The sequence below is a fragment of the Schistosoma haematobium genome, chromosome 3 (assembly GCF_000699445.3).
Source record: "Schistosoma haematobium chromosome 3, whole genome shotgun sequence".
NCBI classification, from domain to species: Eukaryota; Metazoa; Platyhelminthes; class Trematoda; order Strigeidida; family Schistosomatidae; genus Schistosoma; species Schistosoma haematobium.
Genome location: NC_067198.1, coordinates 31,136,180 through 31,155,580, shown reverse-complemented (window position 1 = coordinate 31,155,580; position 19,401 = coordinate 31,136,180). Strand labels below are relative to the sequence as shown.

General features: G+C 33.7%; 1 protein-coding gene across 1 annotated transcript; it reads left to right on the top strand.

The window, feature by feature from the left end:
* The first annotated feature begins 1,376 nt into the window (after positions 1-1,376).
* Positions 1,377-19,009, top strand: RPS6KB1_1 (Ribosomal protein S6 kinase beta-1). The gene is made up of 16 exons (XM_051219025.1): positions 1,377-1,700; positions 3,455-3,512; positions 4,853-4,982; positions 5,321-5,639; positions 6,898-7,096; positions 9,283-9,455; positions 9,977-10,150; positions 12,098-12,355; positions 12,608-12,772; positions 13,025-13,198; positions 14,153-14,235; positions 14,304-14,847; positions 15,165-15,389; positions 16,429-16,653; positions 18,262-18,363; positions 18,672-19,009. The coding sequence occupies exons 1-16, from the start codon at positions 1,386-1,388 to the stop codon at positions 18,846-18,848; spliced, it is 3,321 nt and encodes a 1,106-aa protein (XP_051069584.1). The 5' UTR covers positions 1,377-1,385; the 3' UTR covers positions 18,849-19,009.
* The last annotated feature ends 392 nt before the right edge of the window (positions 19,010-19,401 follow it).

Genomic DNA, 19,401 nt, shown 5'->3' with positions numbered 1-19,401 from the left:
TTATGCGTTTTTCCTCCGCGTTGTTTTCATTTTTGCAATTATTTAATTTATCCATTAGTCAAACCAACAAATGATCAGTTATTTGATTTTTACAATCATGTATTTATTCATATGTTGGTGATTATCTTTTTCTCTATCGACTCATTATGCATTCCTACCTCGATAGTTATTTTCTGTTCTATAAGTTTTCTTGCCATGGTAATTATCTTAGTTCTTAAAAGTGTTTTACACATCTGTATGGAAAATGCGATATTTTCGAAGCACCATATGTGCCTCCTTTTTTAATTTTTGTTATCCTGTTAAACGTCGATTCCTTACCGGGCTGATGCTGTGTGGTTTGACTATATCGTTAGCCCACCAGCTTATTCTTTGTCATTGTTTCTGTAATCGAAAGGTATTTGACTTGCTACCTTTAACTTCACAGGGCTTCCTGGTATATTATGAGAATTGATTAATGCTTTACTATTTATATCATTTTTTCTCTAGCTAAAATGCTTCTTCGAGTCTTGCATTACTTATCACTTCGTTGACGCTGTTTTGATATTTTTATTTATGTTGATATGATATTGTTATTGTTCAGCCCTTTGAGTGTAAAAAATGAACCTTGTTGCCTAAAATGAGTTATTGTGTAAATCGAAAAATGGTATTCTCTCAATCTTTCAATTTTTAAAATCCCAATTTGCTTTCATATGATATTTCACTCTCTTCCTACAAAGATTTCTTGTAACTCTGCCGTAACTGCCTTTCAACGGTGATTCAAATAAAAATACGTACTTTTTCATAGATATTTTTTTGATTATTTTTCTTTGTTACTGTTATGTGTGACGTAGTTGCATGTACGTTTAGTAATCGAAGTTTACAGGTTGACTCTGTTCTTAGTTAGTAAAATCAAGGTTTAGGTATACTTCTAGCAGCATTTTTACATATCCAGTTAATTATGTAAGCGAGATAGTCTGTAGCAAGCAGATCGGTCGCCTAGTTTTATTCACTAATTTTACCGTTAGTATTTGAATAGGAATGATTTGTCAATTAAAGGAATGGGTAGACTAGATGAATTAATATTTACTACCCCCTGTATTAGTAGCTGGCTGTTGTGTATTTCTCAGGAAGTTTTATTAAAATAGTAATCCGAAAGACTGGCTTTAAGTTATAGGGTAGCTTTATCTGAAAATTTTGACCAAATAAAATGAATATATCTTTCATTTATAAATTTGATTTGTAAAGTAGCTGTTTATGAAGATGTTAGTGTTCGCAAGTGGTATTCGATCCTTTTTCTCACACAAACTAGATCTTTGTATACTGAATGTATTACAATATTCTGCAAGTTTGAGGTGGGTGTTTATATTGTGACGTCTTAACTGTTTTTTTTTTAAAAATTGCAGAAGATGAAGAGGTCATTTTCTGAAGATACAAATCCGGACCATGATTTACTACATGGATCTACTTCACAATTAGATTCGACTCCCCCGATCAGTAAACGTTTAATTTCAGCTGCATCAGAGCCTATATCATTCATCCGAATCTCATCCTTGGAGGAACTTGATAAGAGAGCATTACAGCTTCAAAATAAAAAACTATGGGAAGCGTTGATGGAACGTCGAGCTGCCATTGCTGAATTGAAGGAACGTATTGAACACCTGGAAAATCGCCAAACTAAGGATGATGCTTTACTTTGTGTAGTCAATCGTTACTGGAATCAGGTGATTTTAACAAAAATATTTCGCATAGATTATTACTGCTATGTTAAGTCTAGTGATTGTTTGCTGGATATATAGGCTTAATATTACTCCTCAGTACACAGTGTCTTGTATATTACAGACTTGTATTTTCCTTAAGGCATAATACAGTATACATTACAACACAAGAAAAAATTCATATTGTAATCTATTAATAATTATTTACTATTCAAAAGCTAGACGTTTCCAAAAGTAATTGAAGACAAATCAGATTTACTAAAATCTGACAGTCGCTTTTGACTGCGCTTCTTGGTTTTCGATTTATTCGTTGCCAACTTTATCACTTTAAACATATGGACCTTGTGTTCATCAACACAGGTAGTATGTCCGATCTTCAGTTTGTTTACTCTATTCTATAACGAAGGTCCCCACTTGTTGTTATAAGTCATTCTTGCTGTCGAGGTTTCGGGTTTCGATAGGACCGATCTGTTTGGATTTTTTAAGTGTAGGAAATCAAACTGTGTTAAGTTGGGATACTCAGTGTATTCCATGGAATTGGATTATCATTTTATGGATGCCAAGATCGTAATGTAGGGGAGTCAACACATTACTAAAAAATCTGAAATTCAAGCAGCTGGTAGTATGATTCATTACTGGTAATTTTCTGTTCGTGCCATGTACGTAAACCAATATCTCATTCTTATATTTCATGAAATTACAGTGACGTTAAGAATAAGTTTACCAAAAGTTGTGTTTTGTTGATGTTTCACTCTGTTCATGTCGAACGTACTGAATAAACAACTTTCATTTGTATTCAAAACAAGTGAACAGAGATTTAGTACATCTTATAGGATTCGAAAATGTCGATATGCATTTCAAATCATTGAACTTAGAATCTGACTGCTGTCTACTAGTTTTAATTACACTAATTATTAACCACTGAAAATGAAGCACAAGTAAGGTCACTAACAAACCACATTAATTCACAACGAGCGGATACAACTGCGTAAATATGAAGTTCTCCAGTCTATGTACTGTCATTTTGCTAACATCAATTCACATTTCCATAGATGTAAGGTTTGTATGCAAAAACACTGTTGTTTAAAAATAAAATTTATATCTCCAATGAACATTTCATAGTCAATCACTGTTAGACAGTAGCATTATTTTATTTTGTGGGTATATTCGTAGAATGGTTCCATAGCATGTAAAATAAAATCTTGACAGGGCATACCATATAAATGTACTATTAAATCTTTTAAGCATACAATCATTTCTTAACAAACTATTTTTTGGTGTTGTATTAACTAGAGAAATTCGGAAACTTGAAGTTTATTTATTCACTGCTTTTTCACAGTTTATCTTTTCTGTAAACCTACATCACATTCCCATATCATTTAGCTTGCTTACACTCATGTAGAATTCTGTTTATCAGCTGATGGGATGATCCCTCACGTGTGATCTGAACTCAGGAGCTTTGGTCTCGCGCGCGAACCCTTAACCTCTAGATCACTATGCCGGCATCCAACGGTGTTAGTGCCCAACTTCAACCAATCCTAAAAGCGAAGAAAAGCGCTGGCATTGTGGGATAGGATTCAAACAGAAATCCATTCGTATTTACCTTCTAAACTACCTGAGGGCTAACAAAGTTCAAACATGAACAGTTTGGCACAACTTTGTTATGCTTGTAACGTCAATTTTTTGATGGTCATAAGTTTTTGTCATTCAGATGGAATTTAATTACTGTTGTTTCTAATTAGTTTCTTTTGAAATTTTAGCTCGATGAAGATAGCTTGATTATACTTCAGCGTTTTGATTCGGATGCTGAGGAAGAAAGTATGCTTCTGTTTTAAAAGCTTATTTTTTATCTTTCAATGTAACTTAATCGATTTTTGAATCAATTTTTAATTGGTTATGGGTGTGTTTATTTGTGTTCTAGGTGGGATGATTAACTGAGTTATGTAAATTGTTTGAATTTTCATAGTCAGCGCTGGACACAAGTATTTTTCGTGTAAAATAATTGCGTATTATTTTTAGTATGCAAAATAAAAATCCATAATGGTCACGAAATTCGGTAAATAAAGCGTTCACTTATGTGTTGATAACTCAACAGGGATAAATAAAACTCTTGGAACTTATCATTATTTCATTCCTGCCATTAGTTTTTCGTCCTCTGGTTGATTACGGTAGATACGGTATACGGCTTTGCCACTCGAACATGTAGAATTCGGTATCAAGTCGAGAAGGCGAAAAAGGCCGGAGAAGCGTTCATTGAGTAAGTGTATGAAATGCACAGAAACACAGGTGTGTTTATAGTTTTTGGTATAGGCTATAAAATCATTACAATCCAGCCAATCCCCATGTAGGGAGTTTATATAGTTCTCCAATCGTAGCATGCTGTGTTGATATCCTGGAAAGTTCTACCAGGTTCTGATTGGACAGAGTCCGACTTCTTTAGAGTCTCTAAAGGCTTTGTTGCGCTTTCTGGGAGCTGTTACAACTTTCTGACCATCTGTAGCTTCTACTCAATATAGTCCAACGCCACGCGGAACGTCTGTATCTGTTATGAAAGTTTACCTTCGAACAACTACTGTTATTGATATTCAAGTTGTTTCTTTCAGACACTTAATTAACACCTTTCAATAGCGTTTAGTTGACGTTCTTTCCTACTGTTTTTTTCGTACTCGATTTTCTTTTTGTACTAAGCACTTAGCTTCCCTACTACCGTAGTCATGTAGATATTTCATGTATAACGATATCTTTCATTTCTTCCAAACTTATCTCTGCTTAAATGAGTGCTATCTTTTCATCGTTATAGGAGGTACAATTAATCATTTGATTGATCTAATCGCGTTAGACTACTTTCATATGACTGGTATCTCTTCAGTTACATTTGTCCTAGGACAAAAACATCACCATAACGGGTGTTTTGACTTGTGTTATTTAGACTAAACTTCTGAAAGCAACTCCTTTTATGAAGTTTGGGTGCAAGCCTCTCGGCCTGTGCAACCTGACTAGTGACTCAATAATCTTGAGCACTACGTTGACAGAGAAACTGCTGTTCAGTATTATTATGATATGCAAAGATAACTACCAAATATTTGAGATACAGCAACATCTTGACATCCCTATTTTCTCTTTGTTTATCTTTCATTCTCACTCCACGTTTTTCGTAGTTTCAACATCTACAGAATCATTTCTCAAACAATTGGCTTCATGGGACAAGGAAGAAGTTCCAGAAAAGCTTCAAGAACGAGTGCATTTTTCCAAGCGTATTATTGCACGCCTCTTATCTGCCTATGAAAAGCAAGTTCTTTTGATAAGTTTGTGTCTTAATTTTCATGTATCGTATCTTATTTCTTAGTACAAGAGTAGCTTGTGCTTCATATTTTTTTGCCATTTACTAATCGTCTGTTATATTGGTTGGGAACATCTTATACTTGAGTGACATGTTCTAATCATATTTAGTTTTGTTCTTTTTACGTTATTTGATCATGTATTCCTTATGTAAATCATTCAATGTTCTGTTAGCAAAAGTGAAAATTATTATACGTAGTGTATATATTTCATGAAATCAATCCTTTCAATTTAATTTCACTAACAAATTCTCTATACTTTCTTAATCTTCATAATTTGTTTTTCAGAATGGTTACTCACCAGTTTCGTTTGCGTCAACTGCTTGGGAACACTACTGAAACCGCATCAGTTTCTGTTGGATCTGAAATTAGTGATAATATTTTACCTATTCATTCCAGTTCATCGGCTCCTTATGGCACACAAAACTCTAATTCTGAAGGTAACAATCAATCAACTAGTTCATCTCAGGAGCCTGCTTCAACAACGTGCAGCAGATCTGGTGCAGTAGATTTGCACGAGGAAATAACACTTTTAAACAAGGAAAATCTTCGTCTCCAAAGCCTTTGTACAAATTTGCATTCTAAACATCGACAAAGTAGTCTTCGCGTATGTACAAGTTTTTCAGTTTGTATTGCTGTATGTGGTTTTAGCCAACTTTTCCATAATTCATTTCTTGACGGTTACTTCCTCTATAAAATAATCATAATTTCAGTTAGGTGCATGTTATGGATGGTACTTTTATATTTTGATGATAGACATGTTTTCAGTTGTCAAAAAATGATGAAGAGAACAATGATCCATAAACGACACTCGATGATATGGATTAAACTACTGATAAGTGTTCATGAGACCTAATCATTGACATAAGGCTTCTAATGAACTAGTATCAGTGGCTCATAATAGAAGCCAATGGCGATCCTACTGTAACTTTCTTTTACTTTTTGTCCCAGAAAAAACGAACGTAACTTCTTTAACTAAAAGAATTCTTTCTGGTTGTATTTTTGCTAACTGAATTGCTTCTCCCATTATTATTATTATTAATATTATTATTTTTTTTCTATTATTATTTCACTGTCATACACTAATTTCTGTTCGTTGTTGTTCTTTTTTCTTATACTCACTTTACATTCTCTATCTATTCACATTCTCATTGTTATTGTGTGACACATATGTATTTGGTGCCCCTTTGTACCAATATTTATGTGTTCAAATAAATAAATAAATTTTTCTTATAGTGACACTTGTATACAAAATGGTGACACAAAAAGATGATTAGATGTCATATAAAGTGTAACAAGTTTTTTCAGGTCATTCTTACATGCCGTTGTGGTTGATAACTTAGTAAATTCTTTATTTTTTCCTTTATATCAATACACATCTTGATGTGTTATTCATGTTTAATAATTAAGAGACAAACTAATGGCCATTAAATTCCAAACGAATATCTTAATAATGCGTCATATTTGTTTTTAAAAAAGATCAAGAGGTCAAAAGTTGTAAACGTGGAATTTGGAATCGTAAATTTCCTCAAATTGTGGTGATTAATAGACAAAAATGTGCACTATGAATAGTATTTTTAGGTACAACTCGAGAAAATTTGACATCTTGTGAATGGAGTACGATCTATTCGTCAATTTAACCTCATTCCAAAACTAACATTTCAGAACTTCCTATCCCATATCATTGGAATGGTGTGGTTGAACATTCACCCAGAAATTATTCAATAACTGTATCAAAACGTTTTTCATCCCATTTCTTGGATATAAAATCAATGTTAGTGTTAGAAGTCACTAAGAATCTTTAATATATATGTCAATTTATAACGCATATTTTTAATCGTCAATTTGTAACGGTCGATTTTTAGCTTCGTGAACTACAAGACTTAGCTCAGACGAATAGTGACGCGTCAGCGGAATGGCAAGCTAAGTATGAGGATTTAGATTATAAACTTGCGGAAGCAATGAAACAAGTTACGCGTTTAGATCATCGTCTGTATGAAGCTCAGGAGAAGAATAAAAAAATGGAAGTTGAATTATCAGCTCTCAAATGCTCAGACTCTCCAGGTATATATTTGATTTGGTTTTCATATTTTTCTATTACTAATTATAGCTCCCCTCTGTTTATCCATGATTGTTATTCAAATTACTAAGTATTACGCGTGTACTCAGGTGTAAAGTTTTGCGTTCAAGTCTACTGACGATTATTCTTGTGTAGAGATTTGTCAAAGTTCTGTTTTTAGTGTTTCCAATGATAGTATCAAAAATGGGATTTAATAACATTAACATCAGTTGATACTTGTACTAAAATAAATAGTCAAGCTAAGGCATTCCTTTTCTTTGGCTAGATGTTCGACGTTTTCTCAATCGTAATCATATACGGTTTCTTATAATCTATCACATTTTTCGCAACATGGGACGTATCTAATTTATTATCAGGTGTGATAATTTATCCAAAATCATCATAGTAGTCGGTCAGAAATAATCAGTAGAAAAATTGCTTTAGTGAAAAAAACTAAACTTCTTGGTTAGCACGGGATTAGTTAAGTTAAAGACGTTATATATTGCCAAACTATAACTGGATCATGGTTCAAGCTCACAAAATTTAGGCGTTAGGATTTATGTTGGAAAATGTACAGATGTTTTCATTCTCTATCTTTCTCTGCATTCCAAGCTTTCTACTTTTCCGAACTTTTCATGCTGTCTTTTTAAATTTATTTAGTATGTTTAGTTCCCCACTGATGTTATTTCGTATTTTTCGCTTCTCATCTTGTTGATTCCTCTCTCTATGCTTGAATCGATACATATTTATGAATGCACTTTACTTTTTTTATGAACAAGTAATTAGTTACAAAGGTCTTGACATTGAAAATTCCATTAAATTCGTGACCTTATCAGTCAGTCAGTCAGTCAGTAACAACGTAGAACTTCGTACGTACGTACATCAGTTTGAGTTGACACACCACATTAGCACAGAGATGCAGTGGTCGATTCAAATCCCGTAGTGCTAGATGTAGTAAAATTATAAACTGTAATCAGAAAAATTAGGGTTTGAAGATGTTATTCAAGGAGTATAATACAGTGAAATAAATTTGGAAAGAGAAAAAAGAAAGGGACATGAAGAATTCAGAAGATTAGAATTTGGGAGAACACAGAGAGTGGATGCACCTGCGCCATTGCAAACAATTTTGAGCTATGTCATTCAGGGTGTCTAACCATCGGTTGCTATCATCTCGCGGTCCCCAACCAGGTAGCCTACACCTACCAATATGACTCAGTCTACTTGTCAGTGACTTCATGGATTTGTGCCATGTTTTGGTCTGGCCGACCCTAGCTTTCTTCCAATCTACTTCTATACAACAAAACATCGCTCGTCGGGGCAGTCGGTTGTTATGCATACGTAACACATGTCCCAGCCATCTCAACTGATGAAGTTTCACTACGTCATCAATTGATTTGCCATCCTTACCTAGTACCTGTTTCTTAACAACTGCATTACTTACTCGATGGTCCCAGGATATACGAGCGATATTTCGAAGACACCTAAGACCAAATACTAGTAACCTACGGATATCCTCTACTCTTACCGGCCATGTTTCACTGCCATAAAGTAGGACGGAACGAACTGGTGCGCAGTAAACACGTCCTTTGGTTGATAGACGGATATCTCGCCTACGCCATAAATGACGCAAGTTGGCAACAGCTAGTCGAGTCTTCTGTATCCGCGCTGAGATTTCGTCACACACTAAACCACAAGGGCTGATGAGACTTCCAAGATAAGTGAAGCGGTCGACACACTCAACTACTTCACTCCCTATCACTAGTTCGGGTGTCGATGTAACCCAATCCTGAAGCAACATTTTGCATTTCGAGGGAGAGAATCGCATCCCGAACATGCTTGCATTGTTGCTTAGAGTGGTCAGAAGACTCTGCATTTTGTCAGCGTCTTCACCAAATAAAACTATGTCATCTGCATATTCTAAGTCAACAAGTGAACCTCTCGGTAAAAGTTCAACCCCTGGAAATTTAGATGAGGAGAGTGTTATCTCTAAAAGTACGTCGACCACAAAGTTGAACAAGAATGGGGAGAGTGGACAGCCCTGACGAACACCACTTGAGGTAATCAATTCTGATGACAGTTCGCCATAAGCTCTCACTCTACCAGTTGTGTTCGAGTAGAGAGCCTTTATAAGGTTAATGTACTTCGTTATTTTATTATTTTATAGTTCAATAATATTTTCTTTTTCTTGTAGGTCGTGAAGATCCTTCAAATATTGATGGATCAATTACACGGAATAAATATAATGACTTGGCTTGTGAACTGGAAGAGTACCGTGAGTTGGCAAATAATCGTATAAATGAATTAGAGCGCCTTCAACGTCACTTGGAAGACAAAGTTTCAGAATGTGCTTCATTGAATATGCAAGTTAGTTTTGAATTTTTTTTAAAATTTCCTGATTTCTCTGTCATTTGGAATCTTACAGAATTTCGATGAACCCATTCAATTTTCTTCAATGCACTTCATATAATTATGTCATCGGAAATCTCCAAAGCTGTTTATACTCAGAAGTGCAATTATTTGCTTGCATTCAAGTGTAGCATCTTAAGAGCCTGTTTTTCTCTTCAGAGTTTCTGTTAGATTGTCATTAACGTCAGTATGATAAAGGTTATTTGAATCAAACTATTCCCTTTGTGCTCCTTTCAGGATGACTTGAGGGTGACTGGAAATCGAGACCATTAAACCAATATTTCATTGTAATTGTAGGTAGTCAATTCGTTTTAAGGATTCTCTTTTATTCATTTTTTTTTAACTGTGACAAACATGTTCGATTTCTAATTGTTATCTAATCATTTGGGTTAGTATGTACATCACAATCCATCATATAATTCACATTCCAAATTTTTACTTTCATTGTTTTTTTATTGATATATCTTTTGCTTTATTAGTTAAGAGATATTCCCGAGCATATTATTACAGAATCTCCTCAATATTTATCCTTAAAAACTCAATTCAATATTCTATATAATGAAGCTATCCAACTAAGAAGTCAGTTAGAGGAAGCTAGAAGTACTATTCAGAATAACAGACACAATCATCTGAAACAGATAGAAGAGATGGAGGTGCGTCCTAAAATTAATTTTTATTTTTTCCAGTTGTTTGTTGTAAATATAATTTTTGGGAAGCGGTTGCTTAGTGATCAGATCTTTCGATTTACCACCATTTAGTCTCAGAGTCGGACCCCACTGCATCTGCTTCGGTTTAAGTGACTGGGTAGTATCTTAGCGCTTATACTTAAGGTGTAGCTCATATCTAATGAGTTAATTCACTACTTATATGTTTTATATAATCCTTCTGTTAACTATTTTTATATTCTGTGTCTGTCGTCTAAACAAAGCCTTAGTGTTTTCATCAGAATTATCTGTAAAATGAACATTAATAGCAACTCGGAAGGTTGGATGTTTTCATGAAAACAATTTCATCCACAAAAGGGATCTTGTTTTAATGTAGAAGCAGTTCTCTCCTTGTTGATTAGTTTATACGTGTTCTATCCTCTAGAGAAAGATACCAGTTCTCAAACCGAATAAAAATGCTCATCATAAAAGTACATTATTATTAAACTTACCCACATCGAGTTAGCATAGCATATGCAGTTCTTTGATAAGTTTATACATTTATATCCTATCCTTCAACCTTTTGGAAGACGTTTCCTGTTCTTAGAATTTTCTTTTAGTTTAGCATACATACATACCTCTAACAGCTTACGTAAGGATCATGATCTTGACCGCTTAAAACTACATACGTGCCCAATAATCATAAAGTAATTTCAAGATATTTTACAACTGACTCAACTATTGTTTTGCACATCTTAACGCTTAGAATTGAATAAGAACTTGTTATTATTGAAAATTGTTAACTTGGCACAGTGTAAATCATAGTGAAATTTCTCATAAATTGTTTCTCAGAAAGTATTCTGAACTCTATTCATATCTACACATAAGTTTCACAGGGGATTCTTGATTAGATGGCATATATTCCATTATATGGATTATTAGGATTTGTCTAACAAACTAGACATATGATATTAGACCATTCTTTAACGTTATTTTCCCCATAAAATTTCTTTGTTCGTCATGTATTTAACAGGGCACTTGTCACAGCTGATCACTTCCTCTAGAGGTGTCAGCTTTCTTTTCAACTGGGAATGAACACCGTCATTCACACCATTAAACTACGAGAGAACTTATTACTACTTTTTACCTAATATTCACATGATTCTATGTTCAGCCAACGTAATATAATAGCATTTCTGAAGAAAATACATATGATCTGAATGTCATAGGTTTCTTGACTTTGTACTGTGTTGTCGGATAAAGAAGTTTCTTTTAGAGAGTGGCGTACATAAAATTGTTTAAAGTTCTTACTTGTAGGTTTTTGATCCTTCATGTGGAATAAAATTATAATTCTGCATTTTCGTAACTATAAAATGAATTCTTTCAGGACGGATTGAAATCGCAAAAGATGACTTTGAAAGTATTCGCAGCTTAATTGTCTGAAAAACCACCCGGTTGAATTATTAGTTATTTGTGAATATTGTTGTTATTATATACTACAATTTCTCTGTGGCAGTAACTAATTTTGGATGAGTTGTCAGTTAAGAAAGATAGAACTAACCTGTTACTTGAAAAGTCACTACAATTACAGACCTGTAAAATATTCCAAATCGTTTCTCAAAGCAATGTTAATGATAGTCGGTTATTATCGCGTGGTCTCTCATTTTAAAACAAAATGCGCCTCATATTTTTGTAAATATTCAAGTGGTAATTGCAAATGGGTTTACAACTGCATGTTTGTTTACTGAACATTCATTTTATTCATTATATCCTAACTGATTTTTAGTCATTTCAGTAGGATATTTGTATGACTTCCATTCTGTTATTTTTAAAACTCAAGTTGTCCGACGTCATCCCATAGCTGGAACACAATATTCTGTAGATAAAATTCTATAGCATTATGTTTTTTTTAAGAATTTCCTGTTTACTGTTTACTATTTGGTTCTTTTGTATTAGGCAAATGAAGCAGCTATACAGAATCAGATGCGATCTGAAATGCTTCTAATTGAAGGGCAATACTCTCAACTAAGACACAAATATGAAACTATGGAATTGGATTTCAAGCAAGCATTGACGCATAATGAACAAGCTGGTCCTATCAGTTGCGAAATGCGTAGTCTAATTTCCACACTCCAAACACAAAACAAACAACTAAAAGCTGAAGTGACTCGTTATCGTAGAAAATGTGAAGAAACTGTACAGGAACGTGAAATGGTCAGTTTTTTTATACTTATTTTGAACGTGTTTTTGAGTGGTTTACCCATCATTTTAACTATGCTACAGAAGAAATATATTAACTCAGTGATATTTACGTTCTTATTCATTAAAATATACTCAATAGATATTGATTTCAGTATATGACTGAATTATCATCCTTGAGTATAATCAATAAATAAAATGTTATAGTAAAATTAATACACCTAGGTATTTTATGTTCAATTTCAAAATTTACTTCTATACATATAGATACGTGCGGATTTGAAATGTACAGAGGATGAGTTAATTCGTGTCCGTACGGCGCTTTCTGAGGCAACTGCAGCTGTTATTACTGCATGTGAAAAGTCAGATCAGTCGACACCATCAACCCCCCAAAGCTCAAATCTACCTCAGACTTCAGTAACAATGCCAGATGTAAGTATTCGTTTCAATATGAATTTTTCTTTTATATGAACAAAGCAACAATGTTTGTTAATGAAAAGCGTTTAATAGTTTATGTAAACATTTTTCTGTAAGTTCGCATTTCATTTCTATTTAATCAGACGTTGCGTCATAGAGAACAAAATATCTCTGTTACTATTTTAATTATATACTTTACCTTTCTCAAATTTCCATGCTAACGTATCATGTAACATTAAGTCTATTAATGACTTTTTTCTTATTGAGGTTGGATCACCAACTGCTGATCCAGAATTGAAAGCAAAAAATTCAATTCCTATAAAAGTGGAGGAAAATGTTAAGTATAGTTCTCCAAGTTCATCTACTGCTCGATCTGGCACAGTCACCACTTCAGCAAGCTCTCATGTCAATGGAAGTGGTCCCGAAAAAGTTTTGAAAACTGTAAGTTTAATTAATTAAAACTGATGTCTGAAAGATTAGTTTCAGGCATTTTTAAATCAGTATAGTATCTTTGTTATATCTCGCCAAATACGAAAATTGAATTTCTGACGTTTTGCGAACTGGCTTAAGTTTATCTGCAAATAGTGATATATTTTTCCGGCTCAGCGCAAGTATAAATATTAGGAGGAGTAAATAAGACCAAATATTTCATGCATACAAATAAGTATATTCATTTTACTGCCATGTTATTTTAATGACTTTCCATGATCGACATTTTCTATGTTCCTGTGTCTATTTCGGCGTTAATAAATGTTATATTTCCAGTGTTATTGTGATGCAGTTTATGTTTTTATGGTGTGATCAACTTAGAGCCTACCCCAACTACACGTTAGGTTATGTTTATATACCATATCAGCACGTAGTACGAGTTTTACACAAAATGAGATGCTTCAGCTACACCTTTTTCTACTTATTTATCTAATTCTTTAAACGATTTGAATACTTATATTAATGGAGAAAATGTTCAGCTCAGGTAGATATTTTTGGTAGTGTTGCGTTTTTTTGAACTAGCATGGAAATACTGCTTACAATCTGTATGATTGTTGAATATGGCATTAACTAACTGCTGCTTACCTGATTTTTAGATTTTCATATTTTATAACGTTATTTTTTATTTTTAGTTAGATTTAATTATCAGCGTTAATTATGATTTCACTAGAACACTGTTCAGTATAAATTGTATCTCGATGGATACAACTTAATCAGTAGACAACTATATTTGTTACTCCTTTATCTGCTCTCATATTAACATTTTTGTTTTCTCATTAGGATTAGCAGAGTTTATCAACATAGCCGATAGGGCTTACAGTATTTGGAAGTACAACTTTTGTTGCAATTTATTACTGAATGAAAGGTTTTGAAATAACATGTATATACTCTCTGTTTACATCTTAGGAATCTACTCCCGACTTTCGTTGTAATGTCTCGTGTTCTTCGCCGTCCAATGAGATTATTCGTGATTTAAAAGAACAACTGAAGTAAGTATCCTGTAGTTTTTCTTAATTCTTCTATTGAGTACGAATTTACAATAATATTCTCATTCTAGGCGTTCACAAGAATCACAAAAAGAAATGTCTGTACTGCTCAACATGTATAAAGTTATCCCAAAAGATCAAAGAGATAAAGCAGCACTTCTTCAGTGCGAAGCCAAGCTGCGGGGTGAACTGGCTGATGCCAGAAATGAAATCGATAAACTTCATGCAACTATCAAGGATCTTCAATCACAACAAACGAAGATGCAGCAACAACGGAAGTCAACGTTAACATCTCCTATTGAGCCCAATTTAAAAATGTCACCTGCTGAACGTTCACTCACTTCCCATGGAAATATTCCACTATCTCCTTCGAAAACATGTAAGACTGGGTTGGTTTCTCCTGAAGAAAAAAGCTCGAGTATATCTGTATCTCTGCCGATCACGTCTTGTGGAAAATCTAAAATTTCTGCTTCTGATTGGCAAATATCAGAGTTGCAAATGGAACTGTATATAGTTCGACGTAAAAGTCAATCTGTTGAGGAGCAGTTAAAACTTCACCAACAACGACTTGTAGCTGCCAAGCAACAAGAGGATGTACTATTGAAGGAAATGGAAGTGAGTTTTACTTTTGTTTGTATTTTTTCACGCCTGCTTTATTTAGAAGCAGCAGTCCGTTAACAGAAATATTCCAATATATTAATGCTTACCAATGTTATTAGGAAAAACTTGGCCTATTAAAGACCTTGAATATATTTACAGTTTATTATGAACATTATTAATTAACTTTGCAAGTTATTACTAATCTTTTTGAGATAAATGATTTCCGTATGTTCTGTTCACGCTTTCGAGCTGACCGTTTAAAAAAAATTACTGACATTTTTAACAAGAACTTGCTTAATTACATCAATATTATTTTTTCCTGCTATTTAAAGATTACTGTTCAAGCATTTGAAGATGCACAAGAACAAAACGTTCGTCTTGTTAAAACATTACGAGAAAAAGATGATGCTCACCTAAAGTTAATGGCAGAAAGAATGAAAACTGCTCAACTTGCTCGTTTACTGAAGGAAGACAAACAGCTTTTAGAAGAACAGATACGTCTGATGCAAGCAAAAATTGAAGCGTTAAACCGTGCAGTTCTAAAACAGGAAGAGAAAGTAAGCTGAAAATTTGTGTATAACTTTTCTTAGTGAAATAAATTTAGAATACTAATTGTAATGAGATTCTGTCTTTGCTAGTTTCATATAGACAACTCAAACTTTACCAATGATCTTGCATAGTAGTGCTTTTTTATCACGAGATTTTGTCTTATTGTTTTTTACACCTGTGTCGAAGTATTCTTGATGGATCACGGAGGCACCCCAATTAGTGCAATTTGATAACTAACGACTTTACAACTTTATACGGGTCTGTTCTGCCTGTGATATATTTTAACATTTTCTCGTAAATAACGTATCACGAATCCACTACCGCATTCGAATCCTGTTACAGGCGTTTAAAGTTGTACGTAGTGTTGAATATATATGGCTACCATACTATATCAATCTGATATATCACCTCTATTACTGATCATAATTCCTTACAGAACTGTAAATAGTGTTTGTTCTTAGTCAATTTCCATCGCTGAACTCGCTTTATTTATGTATAGAAACAAACCAGTGTTTTTACGAAACGTCAATCCCATGACTCGATTTATGTTGTTGAAGTAGAAATAATTTTGAAAGACCTTTAGGCTTACTAAAACATGACTTCATTGATTTACGTTCTTCACTGGCGATTGTTTTTAGCGGTTCAAAAAAACATTTGATAATTTCCTTGAAACGTGGGAAACGGGTTTTCCAAGATCTAGTTTTTAAAACATTAATGCATGAACGAAGGACATTTTTTCCCAATAAATTCTCTTCAGATTCTAAAATTATGTATCCAAATTAATCGTCCAAAAGTGGTCAGGTTTAAGGCAAAGTACTTTAAATAATGTACTTTGCATTAAACCTGACCACTTTTGGACGATTAATTTGGATACATAATTGTAGAATCTGAAGAGAATTTATTGAAAAATGGTACTTTTCGTTCGTATATTAGCGTTTTGATGTGATGGGGTTTTTTAAACGATATAGTTTTTAACCGACTACTATTAAGTCAGTGACACATCCATGTTTTATCTTAGTTCGCTGCCTTGTTTTGCTTTCTTTACAGGAACGTTTATTGTTAACCAATTTAGCAACCTTAGAGAAAGAGGCATCAGCTAGACAAAAGTCACAGGAAGCCTATAAACGAAAAGCTCTGGAAAGTCAACAAGTCTCTGAAGACTTAAAAGTCACTGTTCAAAAGTATCAAAGTCAACTAAAAGATGCTCAAACTACTGTTCAGGAGAAAGCGTCCGCTTTTGAACGCGTTTCTTTCGGTCATCAGCGTTTACAAGTTAGTTTTTATGTATTGGAAATCATTTTAATCTTTATGACTGGTGTAATTAGTATGATAATCATTTTTGTACTTTTCCGTAGTTCAGAATGCGATCACGTGCACAATATTATTATCTCAGATTTCTGTTGTTGTATATATGATTAGATTTTTGTTGTTTCGTACTAAACTACAGAGCAAAATCTGTTTATGTACCATATGTATGTAATGACTTGTCAGAGTTCTGATTCTGTTGGTGGTATGGTTATTTGTAATGGCTGATTGCTTGTTCAGCGGAAAAAGGCCGATATTAATAAATGGAATGAAAAGTTCAAGATTTATTTATACACGAAACACTAATCCACTACTGATCATAATTTGCAATAAAAAATGTCTAATCAATAGATAAACGTGTTTGCATTATACTGTCAATAGTTAACATGAATTAATCAGTAATTTAATGCGAGTACACAATTTGCAAAATCAATAAATTAACTACTTTGATCAACAAATATAGCCAAATTACTATATTATGTATTTTACTGTTTCCTAATACTCACCTTTTTGATTGAATGCGTTTGAGTAAGGCTTTCCGTAGGGTTGGGGCGGTCAGCTTATGTTAATATAATACTGAGCATGTAGATCGCTTCACTCATCATTCTGATAAAATCTCGGCGCGGATTCAGAAAACTCTATTAGCTTTTGTCAGCTTGCAACACTTGTGGCATAGGCGCAAGATCCGTCTACCAGCAACTACCTGATCGGGGTCCTTGTGATTAATGTAACCAGTAGTTAAAGACTTTGGATGATATGGCTCGAAGTCGTTTGCAGTGGCACAGGCTCATGAACTCGTTGTTTTCTGTGCATTCTGCTTGTGCGTCAGTTTTCTCTGCTCATATTCTACTGTTGTTTATTAATATTAATTGTTGCTTTGATTGCCAGAAGACTTCGGTTTTCACCATAAGGCGTCATAATTCTTTTGAATGAAGATCCTTCAACTCCCATGAAAGAGTTTAAATGTTTTGGATTGTTTTTTCTGCTTAGACTTTCTTTAACAAGCTTGTTTTCCTACGGGATGGGTTTGGTGATCCCATGCCCAACTCTTCTCTTTTATCCGGGTCTGGGACCAACCCTAACCTTAGATAAGCTACAGGCTATGTTATTTATTTTTTTACTTATCAGACTAAAATCCCTAATCTACTTAAAAATCTTGTTACTTGTTGCTTTAGTTTATTAGAAGCTCAGGTCTATAATTTGGCTTCGGTCTTTTATGAATTAAGACTTATGAATGAAATAGGCTTGTAATTGTTGAAATGAGTTGAATATCGCTCAATAAATGAAATACACAGACACAACGTGATTTAGTGATGGTCGCTCACAAAACTGCTTTATTCACGTAAGCCCCAAAATGTTTATTTATCAAACGAAATTAAAAATCCCTCCTCAATAACAAAGATATTGGTTCCGTTTGATTGTCTTTATTCAAGATGAACTTGTAATTTCTATTTTTTTGATACTTTATGTGGAGATGATTGTACAGTATGAATTACCACTATTCATAAAACTGACATTGATGCTATTATACACATGGTTGATTAATGAGAACAATGCGTGTATTATTTTTTTCAGGAAGAACTTGTCACTGTGCGCAGAAAATACGAACGGTTACGCAAGATCGAACAGTCTCATAACGCTGATGAATTTTTATTGGCTGAAATTCAGGATTATAAAGTATGTTGTTTATATTAACCATTTATCTTTTGATTGGTCGTTTCTGTTCATAATCTAAATGCAATTTGTAATAAAATTTAAAAGCATGAGCTGTAAATACTGTCTTTTTAAAATGCGAAATTCACCACTTGGTTTGATATTGTACATATTCCAGATGTTAGGCGAACTTATGTACCTTGTGACTTGTCACGATCTTCATGTTAGTTAATATTTCACAGCATTTGTAGTGATAATACTTTCCATCTTTGATTTAGTTCAGCTTTGCTTTCATTCTTGTATTGTAACCCGCCATTTTTTGTAAATTTTAGGAGCAACTTACATGTCCAACGTGTAAAATCAACAGAAAGGATGCTATTCTAACTAAATGTTTCCATGTGTTCTGTTTGAATTGTCTAAAAGTTCGGTATGAAACACGAAATCGTAAATGTCCAAAGTGCAATGCAACATTTGGTGCCAACGATTATCATCGTATATATCTTACCTAATCTATTTAAACCAACAGGCTTATCTTTCCGTGTTTTTTTTTAGAAATCTCTTCTATTTGTTTTTGTATACTCCAGTAATGTATATAGTATTGACTGTGAGAATCCTTCACTATATTCTGTAAATACTTCCCACTTTAAATAATATATAGTTTATATTTTTATGACTTTTCTTATCTTTCAGTTGAATTTTGTGTGCGTAGGAAATCGGTTTGATAAAAGATCGTTTTCCACATCTGATAAGCTCAACAGCCAAGCCGATTAGGTCTAGTAGTTTCACCTCTAACTCCACATTATTCTGAACTGCTCAGATTTGATTACTGTAATACAAGTTATACTATATTTATCGGTTAACTATCCCGAAAACGCGCACAGGTTTCGAAAAGATGGTTTTTGTGATCCACACAAGCAAAGTAGATATCTACCCTATCAGTAAACAATAAGCGTTAGGTAATGTACTATGAAAACTATTCAGCCCGATGCGTCGCCACTTACCGTCATATTAAGTAGAGTTGGACGGTTTTATGGCAACTATGGTTTAATGCTAGGTAAACTT

Bases quoted from the DNA above. Each gene is read 5' to 3' on its own strand.
- RPS6KB1_1 (XM_051219025.1), top strand. From the start codon at position 1,386: ATGAAGAGGTCATTTTCTGAAGATACAAATCCGGACCATGATTTACTA. The intron at 5,640-6,897 runs GTATGTACAAGT...GTCGATTTTTAG, and splicing joins ATCGACAAAGTAGTCTTCGC to CTTCGTGAACTACAAGACTT. The intron at 16,654-18,261 runs GTTAGTTTTTAT...TATTTTTTTCAG, and splicing joins TCGGTCATCAGCGTTTACAA to GAAGAACTTGTCACTGTGCG.